Raw genomic sequence first — 16,014 nt, 5'->3', positions numbered from 1 at the left:
CTCTACCAGCTGCTGAGAAAAGCTTTTTGCCAGGTGAAAATAGGCATTCCTGTCTGCAGTGAAGCAGCGTATTATTCTGGAGTGCTCTTTCTTTATGAGTAAGATGATGCTTCACTTGGAAGAGTAGGAGGCTTAAATTATCTCCATTTCTGTATTTATTTTGCATGTTATTTGCCTACCTTATGCTAGATTTAAAAACAATGAATCAGGAATTGGGAAGATTTTGCTGTCGTTTGTTATTAGATGTTGTCTAAAAGCTTTACTATATGTTAGTAACTTAACTTTAATCTCCATACATTAACCTAAGCTGTGGCAGCTAGATTTGATAATGTCAGAGTGCTAAACCTGTTGGCAAAGTGAAAAATGCCTGCCCCGAGGATTTGACTCTTAATAGGTTCTTAAATTAATGTGAGAGTGAACCGGTATTCTCATCCATTTTTACATCCAGAAAAGCAGAGCTGTAAGAAATCCAAGCACTTCTACCTTAGTTTGAGCTATAGCTATAAGAAAAATATTCTATTTTTCCTCAGGGATGATGTAAATAGGAAACCTGACTCATTTTGAGTGTGCTAGATGCAACTACTAGAAAATCTCTCACAAACTTCACTGTCCTACCCATCTGCTCACTGTTAAAGGTGTACATCTTATTTTTATTCTGCATGTGTTACACAACATATGTATATAAGCAAACTTCTCTAGGAAAATATTATGTAGATATTCTCACATATGGGCTACCATGAAGAGAAGGACAGACAGGAATACAGATATTCTGACCTGTCCAGGACATCGTGCACTAGTGTTGAAATTCAGGACTATGTAACAGTTGATAAGGGAGTCAGAATATTTAAAAGCACTTCATCAAACATGAATACCAATGATACCAAAAGCCAGTTCAGAACACCTCTTGACCACCAACTTACAGGGTACGAATCTTTTTCCTTAAGCTTTCTCGGAACTACTCTGCCAATTATTTTTCACAGAATGTGCATCACAACCAGCTTCTGATTGTAAGCAGCCTTTTCAGGTAAATGGAGCAGTGCAGCTACCAGGCATATCAGTGTTTCAAATGCTGCCATGGATGTTTTTCTAGGAGATGGATACAGCTTTGAACAGCTTTTCTGTAATAACCTTACATATTCTTAGGCATGTGACCTCTGGAGAAGCCTAGTCAAGTGACCAGAAACTCTTCCCAGTTGCTTAGTTACCTTCTTTTTGCAATGTAGAGTTAAGCAAACAGCAGTAATAGAATCATCTATAAAGCTCTGTGCAGTAAGTAGACACCCGCTCTGAAAATACCTGAGGGATCTGTCCTTTGCTGTAGTATTCCCTTTGTCAGCATGGGTATCATATGGATATAAATACTCCTTGGTCATCTTTTTTCTTCTGCTCTTTAGTTTCTCATGCAATTCACTTTTGGAGGCCAGGGAGAATAAGTGTGTGAATGCTATCCCTCTTCAATTGCTAGGGAAAATTGCTGAATGCCTTCTTTAAAGATCTGTCACATTGTCAAGTCCTACTGAACTGTGTCTGTAGATACCAGGAGTGGGCAGGTCAGTGTGACTGCTGAGAAAATGTGAGAGAATGATAATGAATCTGTGTAAAGACTTCTAACTTGCTAAGAAAATTTAGAGATAGGTGGGACACTGAAACAGAGTGAGCCTTTCCTTCCAAAGTATTTGAAACCTTTTCTTCTGTATTGGTTATGTTCAGATGACATCACTTGACGATATTTACTTCAGGCTTGGTTACGGTAGCCTTAATGAAACTATACTGATTAAACAATATGGGTTTTTAGTCATGCTGTATGGACATTGAGACACAGCTACTCTTGCCCTCAAAGCTACAAAGAGTGGGAAACTGTCTTTCATGGGAGGAAATGGCTGTCATACAGCTAGGCTAGGTCAGGCTCTACTTTCTTTTGGTTCACAATAAGAGAACATACTGATCCAAATCATTGTGGAGTGTACAGTTTATTGATACAAAGCAAACAAACATAAGCAGCACAGAACTTTTAAGATTTTCAGTTTCAGTACTGTATTAAATTTTCATGTACATACTGGCTCTGCTCTACAGGCTAATTCTACTAAATAAGTATTGTCAATTTAGGTGGCTTTGAATGAAAATAATCCTCTCAATTCAGACCCAACAGTATCAGTCACATCTGAAAAAGCTATGGATAATTTTATCTGTGCTGTACCTAAGAAAGAGATGCGCAGATGGCAGAATCCAAACCTAACCACAGTTAGGGGCAAACCTCTGTGGCTGGAGGAAAAAGCTCTTTTGTGATGAGTGAAAGGAATAGCTAAGTGATCCAGAAAAATGTCAAATGCATGGAGATAGCTATGAAGCCAACTCTGCAGTTCTTGTCTAATTCTCTGCCACCTGGGGTTTGTCCTCCTGGGGAGCGTGCATGTCTCTCTGTCTGAAGGAGCAGAGTGCAGTTTGCAAAATACATGTTTGGCTATGCTTCAGTGTCTACTTTACAGAAGGAGAATTTTTTTTTTTTTTTTAAAGTGACACTGAACATTTCTAAATCATTTTTTCTTTTGCAACATGTAGACAAAATACTATATTCTGATACAGTATTGGATACTTGCTTTGGTAAGCTGTATTGTAAGGCTGCAGCATTTCTTCATAAATCAATTAAGTTGTATTCAGGCAAAGAGTGAAGCAATTATAAATTTTGCTTTTATCCAGAGAGAAATGTATGTGTCTGTACATTCATGCACACACACACACAATTCTCACACGCAGAGTATATACTAAATAAAAACTAGTGAATGTATATATTTATACATTCTAAAATCTGTTTCTAACAGTGTAGCATCTGTAGACTTGGCAATGATTTTAGTGTAGCCAGATCCAAAATCTATTTAATTGATGAAAACCTTTCCTTTTACTTCACTGGTCGTTATTTAGGCAGTATTTATATATATTGCAAAGTATTCACACACACATACATACACATACATATGTTATGTGTATATAATTGTGTTCTGTATTGGAATTTGATAATCACCATAAAAGAATTAGTATCACAGAAATTCTCAAAAGGCTTTGATTTCCATCTTCAGAGGACTGTCAGAGTCTGTGCTCACCTGCTTTAAGGCTACCAAGGAACCAGAAAATGGGACCTAAGAGATTTCAAGTTCTCTAGGTTGTACAAATGCCTTTAGGCTTTTGTTGGCAGATTTTTAATAGATGGAGAATCAAATTATTTATGGAACTGTTGCTGTAGTGCATCTGCACAATTTTAATGGATGTACCTATTCTGCAGTGACTAGTTGAACTTGAGAGCGTGATGCGAGTTTTAAAAGGCCTGTAGCATTTTCAACATGAAATATGTCCCCAACATTGTTGAGTCTCAGATATAAGCAGCATTTCCCCTATGTGCTCTGAAAAAAGAAGTTAGACAGTGTGATAACATTGTCTATTTTTAAATACATAATTGAGGAAAGTGCTTTCAATAATGATTTGTAATAATAGTTGAATCCCCTTTGGTTTGTTATCTTTTTTTTGTTTGTTTTGTTTTTATGTTGAGGAAAAGAAGTAGCTGTATTGCTGCTAACCAGGATTCTGGCTGTTAGAGGTGGATTGGAACACGTGCAATGAACCCCTTTGTTCCTATGTATCTTAAAGTGACTCTGTTCCCTGTTCACTCAGCAACAGGTAGGTGTAAACAGTGAACAGCAGTGAGCGTGTATAGATAGATTGGTGTCCAAGTCTTGATCAGTAACTAAACCTGATAACAAAAAAGCTGAACTGAAAACATTAAAAAAAAACAAAACAAAAGCAAAACAAACAAACAAACAAAAACAAACAAAAAAAAACCAACAGTGTAACTAATTGGACACAAAAGAACTTAATATCCAGTAGCAAAGCATGACAAAGAAGCAGGAACCTCAAGACTTTTTGCCTATATGTTACAGTAATATGCCACAGTGGCTAATAATTGTTCTTTTTGGAGTAAGAACTTTAACGAGCTTAGAGGCAGATTTTAGAGTCTTAGTCTTTGCAGTTCTGGATGTCACCCTAAGAAATAGTATGGCTAGACCTGTCTCAGCAGTACTGCAAAATGGGTAGCAAGGAAGAAATGTTAGTGTGTTGTTATTCTGATCTCTGTCTTTTGAAATAATTGGCAGCAGAGCTGTGCTTGTGGCAAAGCGTGAAGCTTCCCTTCTCCCACTGGAACCAAGCAGAAGAGCCTTCCCCTTCAGTGGCTGCTTACACCCTGAAATGATCTCTGACTATTTCCCATTGTATATTATTTGTCCTCTGACTTTTCAGAGTCCTCTTTGGCTACCTCTGCCTTCCTCTACCTCATTCCCATCAGCCAGAAACCATTGGTTTGCCACCCCTTTGGTAAACAGAGACTGAGTTTGTTTCTCTGAGTTCTCAACGATTTTGTCTACACTTAAATCTTGGCCTGGCTACAAAAGGAATGATATATTTGGCGACTACAGTCGGAATATAAGAGCTGCCATAATACAAATGTTAGAAGAAAGAAGCCTCATTCTGTTTAAACAGACTGACTTTCTCTTATCTGGAATAAATGTGGTGTAGATTATTGCAAGCTTCCAATTTATTCATGAATTCACAGCATGTAATTTGTATTTGGTTATGGGAAGAAGGAATGAAAACAAGAATACCAGAAAAATGGACAGGAAAAAAAATGCAACTAGACTCAGAAGATGATTTAATCTTTTCTCATTTGAACTCTAGAGGATTCATTAGTGGCTTTACTCATAGATTAAATCACATATTCGTCATAAAAGTGATTTGTTCAGCTTTGCTGAAAAAACTCATATTATTCCAGGGCTTAGAACTCATATTGCACTTAGTGGCCTGCAGCACATTTTAATGCTACTTTTCAGTTCCTTGTGAAGTAACAGTTTTCGCACTACCTCTTCACTCAGAGGTGAAAACAGCCTCTGTAGATTTTAACATTTCCTCTTCTGTGGGCTGTGGGACTTATTTCATGCAGAAAGACCTCAACAGAACCTGCAGAGGGAAACATTTTGTTAATAAAGATTCATGGGCTTATAGGGTAATTCAGGTTGAATGGGGCCTTGGAAGGTTTCTGGTCCAATCTCCTGCTCAAAGCAGTCAGCACTGACATCAGAATGAGTTGCTCAGAGGTTTACCCAATTGATTCTTAAAGTCTTTCAAGGATAGAGGCTGCACAACCTCTGTAATCAGATCTCATGGTGGAAAGTAGTCCATTTCTTTTAGAAGAATGTATACAGCAAGATTCTTAACAACCCAAAACCCTGATAGCTATAAAGTCTAACTTGAAGGATGCACACTGATTGGAAATATATGGATAAATTGAATGAGTGAATTACTGAAAAGTGGATAACTTGTATGCATATTATACAATATATTTTAGTCTAAGTTGAATGAGTCAAGAAGGTTCAGCATGACTGGGGCACAACTGACTAAATCATTTGGGGATTGCTTTACTGGGAAATTGAGAAACTGTAAGAGCACCTGAGAAGAGCTGCCTCTCTGTGTATCTGTGTCTACAGAGTGACACATCCCACTACATTTTGTTATGGGAAAGTTTAACTTCCCAGATTTAATGTGGTAGAAATGTTACAGGAACATCCAGATGCAGGTCTCAGCTGAGGCTGTATGGAAACGTGGAGTCTTTCCCTCAGACTTTGTTCTGTGATCTATGGTCCTCACAAACTACACCTGCGAAATCCTTGTGAAGTGACACCTGGAGATAAGGTTTGGGGTTTTTTTTCTACTTAAAATGTGATTGTTGCTATCTTACCAGTAGAAAGGAAAGCTTTTAAAAAATTGAGCATGTTTGTGCATCCAAATGTTTGGTTGTGATTCAGAATGGAGTGCCATGCTGCTGGATCTCAGTGAGCAATTTCAGTGATGCCTCAATAGCAGTGCTAGAGAACTGTGCAGTGTTTACCATCAGCAACTCAGATGAACTAAGCCTAGCAGTATAGACAACACTGAGGAATAAGTATTTCTGGCTTTGGCTGATTTTTTTTTTTTATTCCATATAGAATATTTTTTTTTGGTCCATAAACGATGTTAAGAAAAAGTATCTGAACCTGATCATTTTAGTTTTTGCTTTTTACATTAGATCCAAAATAACATCTTTGGTAGTAGGTATTATTGCTCAGTAAGGAGGGAGGCTAGATTTTTAATATTGCATTTTTTATCATGTTAATAGAGCTGAGAAGTAATTAGACTGCTGCTGGCAATCTTGTTTTATTCCACATGGTGTCATCACATGGCAGGGATAATTTTAATGAATTTGAAGTGTGCTGGTAAAATTGTTTTCAGGATGTAACAGAAATACTACAAAGTACGTGAAAAACTTTTCCCTCTGTGCTGCCAAAATAGTTCTATCTGAGAGCTGCTAAGAGACTGTTAGCACATACTTGCAGATTGCATTTATGTTCATCACTAATTTTTTTTGGAATCCATAATTGTATTGCGCAGCCTCTACTGAATGGTAGAGCAGATTGACTTGAAAGAAAGAATTACCATGAGCTTCATGAGGAACTCTCCTCATTGGTACAGTGTCATTGCATTCCACTCACCAGAAAAGTAGCAGGATGGTAATTAAGAAGTGAAGCATCTTGCTGTCAGTATTTTATAGTTGTCAATTGGTATGAGGAAGACTCTTTTATGAGTCATCCTTGTGAAACTTACCTCAGATCCATTTTGAGATAATATATAGCAAAGCTTGTCTCTGTGGGTGCATTTCTAACTCTTTAATTATTTTTGTCTGTTTATTATTATTATTACAAAATATTATAAATATAAGCACCTGAGAGTCTAAATTGACATTGGCTGCTGCTAATGCAGAATAGTAACCGCCTTGGCTCAGGCAAAGAGTAGTCAGTGTGGCAAGAACTGTATAAAATTGGTCTGTTACACTGAGAATTTACCACCACACACATTGGAATGAGTTTGGTCTTTAGTTCTTGACTGAAATATTACAGAATTTTGCTCTTATCGCTACTTGCAGAGAGTGGAAATAAATAATACCAAACGTAAGACAAAATTAAAGATAAATCTTTCTTAAAAGACTGTTCTGCTGTGTCTGCAGATGCAAATGAATTGAATAGTTGGACTTTCTTTTCTTTGGAAAAAGACAAGGGGAAAAAAGCAACTGAGCTGTCATCTGTACGTTGTGAAATACAGTTCCACTGATCTTCTCATTTTGGTTGCTGTGACTGCCCATATCCAGGACTGGTGTTATTCAAAGTGGATATTTATAGAGTTGTATAAATACACATGGGCTGTAGGTGGGTTGTTGTACTGGTACCATAATGAGTTGTAGTACTGCTTTCAGAAAAAGAAAATTGTCAGGCTGTGCATGCCCATAATCAAGCTTTGTCTTGGAGACATGGGTTTAGATGTTAGTAGTGGAAGTAGGACTAGGAGTAGTCAAAGCTCGAAAGCCATACAAATTGTTTTAAAGCCCACACAGTTTAATTCTGAATTCCTGAGGCAGTAGTATGAGTGATTTATCAGTTTTATCTGTGACAAAGTTAGATTGAAAAGCTGACAAAATTGATGAATTCATTTTTTAATACAGTGAATTATGCTTTGTATTGTCTTCTGGCTTTTCATATAGAAATACTGCATCAAAAGCACATCAAGAAATACGCTCTGCAGATCATCTTCTGCTTCAGAAAGACTTTGCAGTTTTACTGTTAAAACTGTAACATTAAATACCTTCTATTGACTACTTAGTGATATAATTTTGATTATTCTTACATTCCCAGTGCTGATTTATTTCACCTTGTCCTTTCTGAGTCAGTCTGTTGTTCTTTATGCTGTATTCTGAAAGATTCTAGAAAGCTCATTGTCTACAAAAATCCAGTCATGTTTTACCATTGTTTTAAAGTGCTTTGGCTCCATTTTCTTTGTACTTCTTTCTGTTCAGAAGATTTTAGAAGAAATACTACATAGAAATGAAGAAAATTTCAGATTAATGCATTCCCTGTCAGATCTCTTCTGGTGCCTGTCAAACCTACAGTGGTCAATTGTTTTGTGTTGTAGAATATATATATATAGAGAGAGATAAATTATATCTCTAATGATGCAGTAAAGATTTAGTGGGAAGACAACATATATTAACCCATGTAGAAATGCCTGCAAAATAAGTACAGGATTTAAAAGAATTTTTTCTTACATTGCTTTTAAAGTAAGAGTAAGGTATTTACTTACATTTGAAGGTTTCTTACATAGCTAATGCTGGCTTTCACAAAAAATGCATGCATTGTTTTTTTCTACTTCAATTCAAGATGGAACTTCTAATGTTTCAGGTTTTTGAAATCAAACAGGGAGAAACTTTGACTTCTAAGAAAACTGATAGGGAATTGCGGATCCTGCTAAAAACTTCTTACAAGAGTGAATTTGCTGTGACACGATAGCCTTGAAGGAACATTTAGGTAGTGGGACCTGATATTGCAGTCATGAAAACTGGGAATAGCAGAGAGCTCTGGAAAGGTTTGGCAAGTATGCGGGGGAACTATGGCCTTGCTGGGTAGAATCACGTTATCCACCTGCACGTGCCATGCTGGTGAAGAGCCCAGCACAGCGAGCAGAATGTGGGCAAAAGCTGTGGCGTGCAGAATCTGCAGGCAGGGAGGGCTGTGGGATCACCCAGCTCACAGCCATGTGCTGTTGCTTTCCTCCATGTGTTTAGAGACTGGCAGTCCCCAGGTCAGTGTGAGTCCTCTCCACACAGAATCGCCGAGGCTGGAAAAGAGATCACCTAGTCCTGCACTGATAGATTTATGGTAGGATAGAGTCAGGCTGATTAATGCATCTAGCAAGAACTTTTTGAATGTTTTTCTTGATAGGCAGCAGGCAGAAACTGAACACAGTTTCCAATGGGAGATGGGAGGTGTAAGGAAGAGATACTGATGGCTCATCATACTTGGAGATCTGCTAATCAAGGGGGGCACTGGGCAGAGTGCCCTCATGCCTCAGGGGACCTGAAGAACATTACTGTATGGCAATTCCAAACCCATGGTATTTGGAAAATATTACCTGGGTCTTTTTTTTTTTTTTTTTTTTTTTCAGTCAAACCAAATTTCTGTTTAGCACTTTCTCCATTAGTTTTATAGTTTCTTCTGAGTTGCCTTGAAATTGTTTAGAAATGGCAGTTTGCTCATCCAGTGAAATGAATGTTATTAACAAAACTGCATTTACCTCCAACCTTGGCGCTAACACCTTTCACCTGCAGCTGGAAACAGTTAATGTAGATACAAAACAGTTGGGTAATTGGTAGCAGATGGCAATTATCGAGCTAGTATGAAAGATTTTGTTGTCTAATGGCTTGAAAAGGGCCAGGCTACAATCTATTTTTCCTATTGTCCATGATAGTTAAACTTCAGATTAACTTTTGGAGGCTTCTTATTTGGTTGTATTTTTTATGATTTGCAGTTTAGGTAGAAATCTGGCAAAAGAAGTTAAAATAAATCGCTATGCACCATTTTGTTCTGGTGGCTTTGCAGGTAAATTGATACACTCCCGAGGACAAGAAACATGTATTTTTGCACTTAAAGTACTTTGCCATTACTCATGAATTTTGCATGGCAGTGGATTCCAAAAGCCAGCATATAAAGGAGAAGCTAGACCTGACTGAATGCTGAGTCAAGCCTCAGTCTGTATTTCTCTCTGCTATTAATACTCTTGCCACTGTTATAATGTACTTTTTCTTTCTTCTTTTAGCTATTTACAGCTAAGTATGGATAGGGGAGTTTTTCTGACACAGTAAAACTTATCTAGGAAATAATATAAGCAGCTCAAGATTGCTGAAGTTATTATTTGTCTGCTGGCATAAGCAAAGATACAAAATTGAAGTTAGAAATGTGTGGTGGAAGAGTTTACAAAGAAAGCACAAAGAGTCCAATGTAAGTGAGAGCTGAATCCAGGCACTGGTCAGGGCAAGCACTCATTCCCTGGGCCCATTCAGCTTGTGCCAGCAAGGCTGCTGCCAAACCTTTGGGAAGTTTGCTCATCTTCCCCAGAAGATGTTTACAGGGAATAGAAGATATGCCAGTGGAAGGTGATGTTTCACTGTCTCCTCTTGCCTTGGTGTTAAACAGAACATGTCAGCACAAAAAGTTTAATGCATTGTTCCCAACTTGAGGATTTGTGGTTATATTGGTTTAAGCCTGCTGTGAATGATGAAACAGGTTTTCCATCAGCACTGCTTTCAGATGAAATGTCAGCAATTCTTGCAGAAAGTGTTTGTCTCTTGTTTTTGCCTGTCAACTTCTGTGAACCAGTTCTGTGCTCAAAGTACCTGACTCCTGCTTTTGTCCCAGGCAAGTGAGTAGAAATTTCAGTAGTTTTTTATCTACTCCAAAATAAAATAATCATAACAGAAGTGATCACGAAGGATGGTGAATTATAAACTGTCTAGGCTATAACAGTACTAAACATGTGAGAATTAATGCATAAGGGTGGTACTGAAAGGTTTTCAGTTTGGCATTCTTGGTCACGATGCTCTGACAGGCCTCTCTGCAGTGATCCATTCAGATAAGGTGAAACTGTAATTCTCTGAGAGGAATCAACAGCAGAGCAGGGATCTGCTTGCAAATATGCACTGGGAAACTGAAAGCCCTCTAATTTTCCATTCTGCTTATTCCTCTGAAGAGATGAACTTTCCTCCCACACCTTTGGCCATTTACTGATCACCTCTACCTGCAGATGTAACAGAGCTGTGCCTACCTAAAACAAATAACTGGTCCAGCATGTACCATTCTGGTGCTGGAAAGGGTGCTGGCCTCTGCATTTTCTGTACTCTGGAGAAGGGCAGCTTCTTTATGAGATCTTGCCTGCAGTACTATATGGATTGTCCATGGTGTGTTTTAGTGTTCCCTGTGTTGGGGAATAAAAAATCACCAGCTGCCCACTTTTACCACTGCTGTGTCTTTTGACCTAGGCAGAGCAGTATCAGTCCAACTGCAGTCCCTCAGTCGAGTTTGATGTGGGCATTATGTGTGTTGCCATCCAGCAGATCACCTGGTGTCTGAATTGTTAAAAATAGTAGCATGCTACTGGAATAGTTACAGGATCTGTAGACTGAGCTAACAGAGAGGTACCAAATGATGAGTATCAAACAAAGGAAATATAAATTTTGGAGAAAAAAATTGTACATTTAAAATTGCATTAAATTGCTCTCGCTGTGCATGTGTTTATAGTACTTCACTATTTTCTAAGAGTTCTTATCTGAAAATAGATTAGTGAACTGGCTATGCATATATCAGTGCTTACCAAGACTTTCTGTTATTGTGCCAGATCTTAGCAAAACACAAAAACAGACTGAGAGAAGCAGACCTCGAAGGGAATGTGTGGTAAATCATCAGTAGCAGAAGAGGCTTGGCCTTCTCCCCCATTCTCAATCTGAAACATCTGTCCTGTCTTTTCATACACAGACTGGATTTTAAGAACTGGGAAGGATCAGGATGTTTCTTTTCATTCTGTTCTTTAATTCCAGCCTCTATCTTTACATATATAAGATTTTTTTTACCAGTAAAATTTTGTTGTTTGTTATGCATCATCTGGAATTTTCAACTCTCTCACTGCTATGTTCTTAACTTTTTCTTTCTAGAGCCTGTGTTATCTTGGGTGTCATATTCCTCCTATCATCTATATGTATTGTGATCAAAGCTATTCACGATCTTGCAAAGAGGGTTCTTCCAGAAGTGGTAAGTTGATTCATGTTCTTTGAAGTATTCACTTTATCCCTCACACTGCCAGTGAGACAGAGAAAGGCCAAAGTCTCCTTCTAGTTTTTAAGGTTTTTATAGGCTTGACTCCACATTTTCTTCTCTACGGTTACATCTACAGGCCAAGTCTTTTTCAGCATAATCATTTAAAACTTTTATACAGGACTGCAGAAGTTTACTTAAAGTGAGGCAGTCTCTCTGGGCATAATGGAAGTGGTGGAATTTTGATAGGAGAATCTTTCCACAGTTTAGTACTATTTCATTATCTTAATTTGGAAAAAAGCTTTTCTTTTCCCCCAGCTCTTGCCTTGCAAGTAGCAAGAACAAAAGAGGTAAAGGGAGAATGCTGGGTGAAACAGCTGACTTTTCAACCAGCTCACCATGGAGCATCACAAAGGGTTTTTCTTCTGCTCTCTGCTTTGTGTTGGTTATGAAAGCCAATCCCTACCTGGCCTACAGAGCAACTTTCCCCAGGAGCCCTAATCTCAGCTCTGCTCTGTCCTATCCTCCTTGCTTCCTTCCAGCAGTGGTTATTAACTTCCCTGAGCTCTATTCAGCCAAATCAGCTGCTCATTGGAAAAGCCATTTGGCAGTGGTTCCACTCCCAGAAGACTGTTCCTAAAGTGCCCCAAAAAGTTAGGCTGAGATTTAGTTATTGTATAAACTACCTGACCTGGGCGTTTTGCATTCAGCCTTGAAGTATTGTCTATTTGTAATGTCTACAGACTTTTATGTCAGGGCTTCTCCCATACGAGTATCACTCTTCACATATAATTGCAACTCCTTACTTTTGTCCAAGAGGTGGAGGCAGAGCTGGGGAGGGGAAAAGAAAAAAAAACTAAAATGAAATTTGAGTCCATTACCATGTTAGCAGTGCAGATGACCTACTGGGTGCTGTATTGTCATGGCAACTTTTGAAAAACTGGCCAACAACAGAACATAGTTTTCAGTAGCATGGTGAAATTTGAACAACCACAAGTAGCATAGCTAAAGCCTATGAATTAATGCATTATTGAATTGAAGCCAAATGCATTGTATGGCTGAAAGTGATTCGTGTTCTCTTTGCATTTCACTTTTCCTCTTTTCCACTCTTCATAATTTACTGCCTCCTCAGTTTTACCAGTGTAAACAGCACATGTAGTTATTCCCCAGCCTGGTTCTGTCAAAATGATCTAGGTTAACTTGAACACTTTTAGTAGTCATTTCTCCAACTCAACCAAAACATTGTGACAGAACTGGGTTAGGGAGCGCGCGTGGATGCCTGTGTGCCAGCAAAGCAGAAGGAAATCCTGGTAAGGGTGGGGGAAGACCCTACACTGATGGTCAGGTAAAAGACAACCTCTTAACTTAGCTGTACCCAAACAGTGCATCTGGCTGCAGTTTGACTTGTATTGAGTGAGAAAATGAAGTCTAGGTATAAGAAGCAGCAGTAGGCCAAGAAGGCTTGGTGGTAGCATAGGTCAGATTAATTTGGATGACTCAATCTAATTCATGGGGGGTAAATAAACACTTAGTGTTTTCAGCAGTAGAAACAAAAGTTTAAAAGGTATGCCATCTTCCATCATTACAGGTATCATCTGTAGGTGAGGACTCTGTTTCTTACGTGGAAGGAAAAGTCTCTGAGACATGTTGTAATTTCTTGTATTTTAACTTTTAATTTTTGAAGTCTATGTAAAGCAGGAATAAAATTTGATATCTACAGAAAAGTGTCCAGAAAGAGCAGGTCCCACTATGTTTCAAAGTCCTGTAGGAATTTGCTCAGATCCCATCTGTAACAGACTACCTCGGATTCAGACTTTGGTGGCCCAAAAACTGTATTGAGTGGGTGGATTCTACTTACATTTGACCCAGTATGAGGATAAATATTTTGTTCCTGTGACGTCAGGCTGTCTGACTCTCAAGTAATATCAATTGTTGGAAAGATGTGTCTGGCAGGGCACAGACCATGGCTCTCTAGTTGCAGGATGAATGCCACATGCACAGAGAAAGGGTTTTTCATACCTTCTGATTTTGCCTGGAAGGTAGGTTGGAACAAGGAATGAAAAAAACATGATGCTTCTGTCCTTCATCTCTTAAATGACAAGGCAAGGATTCTCTTCTCAAAGTCTTCCAGTACCTTGCACTGTGTGAAATTGATTCAGGTAAGGGTTTCATAACAGTTGAAAGATCTCTTTGTAAACTAAGGATAACACTGGCAAAAAAAGACAACTGAGAGAACAGGATTATAACAAATACATTACTGTGAATAATAGCCAGTGAGGTATTGAACGTAAAGCTTACTATATTAAAGATACTTAAGGAAAAGAATGTTGTTCAGTGGAAACCTGTTCTGTTGCTCTAGCTGTGCCCGAATCTGATATGATTTTCTATTTGTGTAATGCTCCCTTAGCATTACTCAGTGCTCTCTGTCTCAGTAGAAATAGTTTTTCTTCCCAGTTCTTTGGGTCTTTGCTGGTCAAAGATGTTTTTAGATAACCTGCAGCCACTTAGGCAATGCCATTAGCTCAGAAGAGTGGAAATCTGCTCAAATGCAGTCAGCCAGAGCATAAGTTTCTGCTTCTACTCTTTTATCTAGAGCGTTGCCAAAGTTATACAAAAGTTACCAAACTTATGCAAAAGAAGCATAAAGAGCTCCTTACTGGAGTAAGATGACAGAGGTTAGAGTGTCTCACATATGAGTCATAATTGCATGATGCTTTTGTATAGTTGGTCTGAAATAGTCTTTCTTGAAGCAAAGGTCATTAAAGGTGTGCGTACTTTTCAAAGTGTTGTGTGAAATTTTAAATGTGTGACTTCAGTCTGTGGTTCAACCCAACTGGAAAATATTGCTCTCAGTATTCAGATGCTGATTGCAAACTAATACTGTCAATTTTTCTTGAAGACAGAATTTGTTTTCTGAGTGTTGCTCTAATAGTTGTGTGCATCACTGTCAGAACTATAAAGTCTGTTTTTTACATCTTAATTTGTTGTAAACTTCCATGACTTTGCCAGAATTAGAAATTGGAAGCAATTGTATCTTCTGTGTTCATCTTAATTTGTGTTAGTTTAAGAGAAAATAGTATGCAGTGGACAGATTAAATTTAACAGAACAACCAATCAGGTATCCTTTAGTGAGTTGTAGCATGCTAAGATTAAAAACCTAAAAGTATAGTTAATCATTTTGGAATCATTCTGGATCATTTATACAAAGTTTGTTGTATTTCTTGTTGTATAGAAGATATACAGTGTTTACTATCTGTCTGTTTTTACTATTCGTGCAGTGAGAAAGATTTTTCCTTAAAAAGAATTTGAGATCTTTATTACAGAGATTCTGTTGTCCTTGAAGTGGATGGATCATGGCCAAGGGGCTTTTATGAAAATACTGCTAACAAGAAAGGATGAGGAATTCATGTGACTAAGAAATCATTTGAAATGCTTTTTCAAGTGTTTGGAACACAGATTTTGTTTGTGTGGACATTACAAAAAGGAGTATGTTGTATTTTTGTCATTTTGTACAATGATTTAAGCTGCAGGTCTGACAGTCCTCACCAGGATTCAGACAACCAAAAAGAGAATGACAGCTGTACTTATGGCATTTCCAGCTTGAGCACCCCATCCATTACATAAGGGGCTTAAATGTCCACAGCTCCTTGTTAGACTGCAGAGAGGATCTGCTTAATTTGCAGGCCTGGCTCACAGGATAGCTCAGTGAGGCACTTTTCAATCACTTAGCTGAATTCTCTTTTATACCACTGAGCATAATTTCATTGAAACACACTGAATGACAGTAGTTCCAGTGTTCAGAATTTTGAGGGGCACAATCCTGACAGCAGCAGGTGGGCCTGCTTCTGTAATCTGCATCTCTGCACATCCCATGGCTTTGGGGATCCAAGCTTGTGGTTCCCTGTTTCTTCTATCGATTTCTAGAAACAGTTTTTAAAGCTCTGTATGTTTTTAGTATCAGCAATATCATGTGATGCTGTAATTGTGCACCGTGGGAAGGAATACTCCATTTTGTGGTTTAACTGTTTTCTGATATCATAGAACCATAGAATGGTAGATTTTCAAAGAATTTCATTCGTTCCCTCCATAATTCCTGTATTGGAAGAGGCACTTAATTATTGTTTCCCAGTTAATCACCTCCATCCCATCATAAGCCTACTTTCATACATCCCACTTGTCCTTTCTGACAGCAGGAGAGCCTCTTCTGTCTAATCACTTCTCACATGGGAGATATTCATTATCTTTGGTCACCACTGACTTCCTTTGTAAGTTTCTTTTCAGTTTCGTCTCCATTTTCAGACGGTGA

The 16,014-nt window shown here is 38.2% G+C and overlaps 1 protein-coding gene across 11 annotated transcripts in view; it reads left to right on the top strand.

Annotated features, from left to right (window-relative positions):
- Positions 1-16,014, top strand: part of TMEM163 (transmembrane protein 163) — a 106,700-nt gene that overhangs the window by 72,558 nt on the left and 18,128 nt on the right. For all 11 annotated transcript variants that reach the window (XM_042827112.1, XM_042827110.1, XM_042827117.1 and 8 more), the window contains one exon: positions 11,609-11,705. In XM_042827112.1, the coding sequence (XP_042683046.1) occupies positions 11,609-11,705 (97 nt within the window). The remainder of the gene's footprint in view (positions 1-11,608; positions 11,706-16,014) is intronic.

This window comes from Centrocercus urophasianus, unplaced genomic scaffold (genome assembly GCF_019232065.1).
Source record: "Centrocercus urophasianus isolate 14NV4802_14NV808 unplaced genomic scaffold, USGS_Curo_1.0 seq_28, whole genome shotgun sequence".
Classification (NCBI taxonomy): Eukaryota; Metazoa; Chordata; class Aves; order Galliformes; family Phasianidae; genus Centrocercus; species Centrocercus urophasianus.
This window is presented reverse-complemented; position numbering and strand designations above follow the sequence as displayed.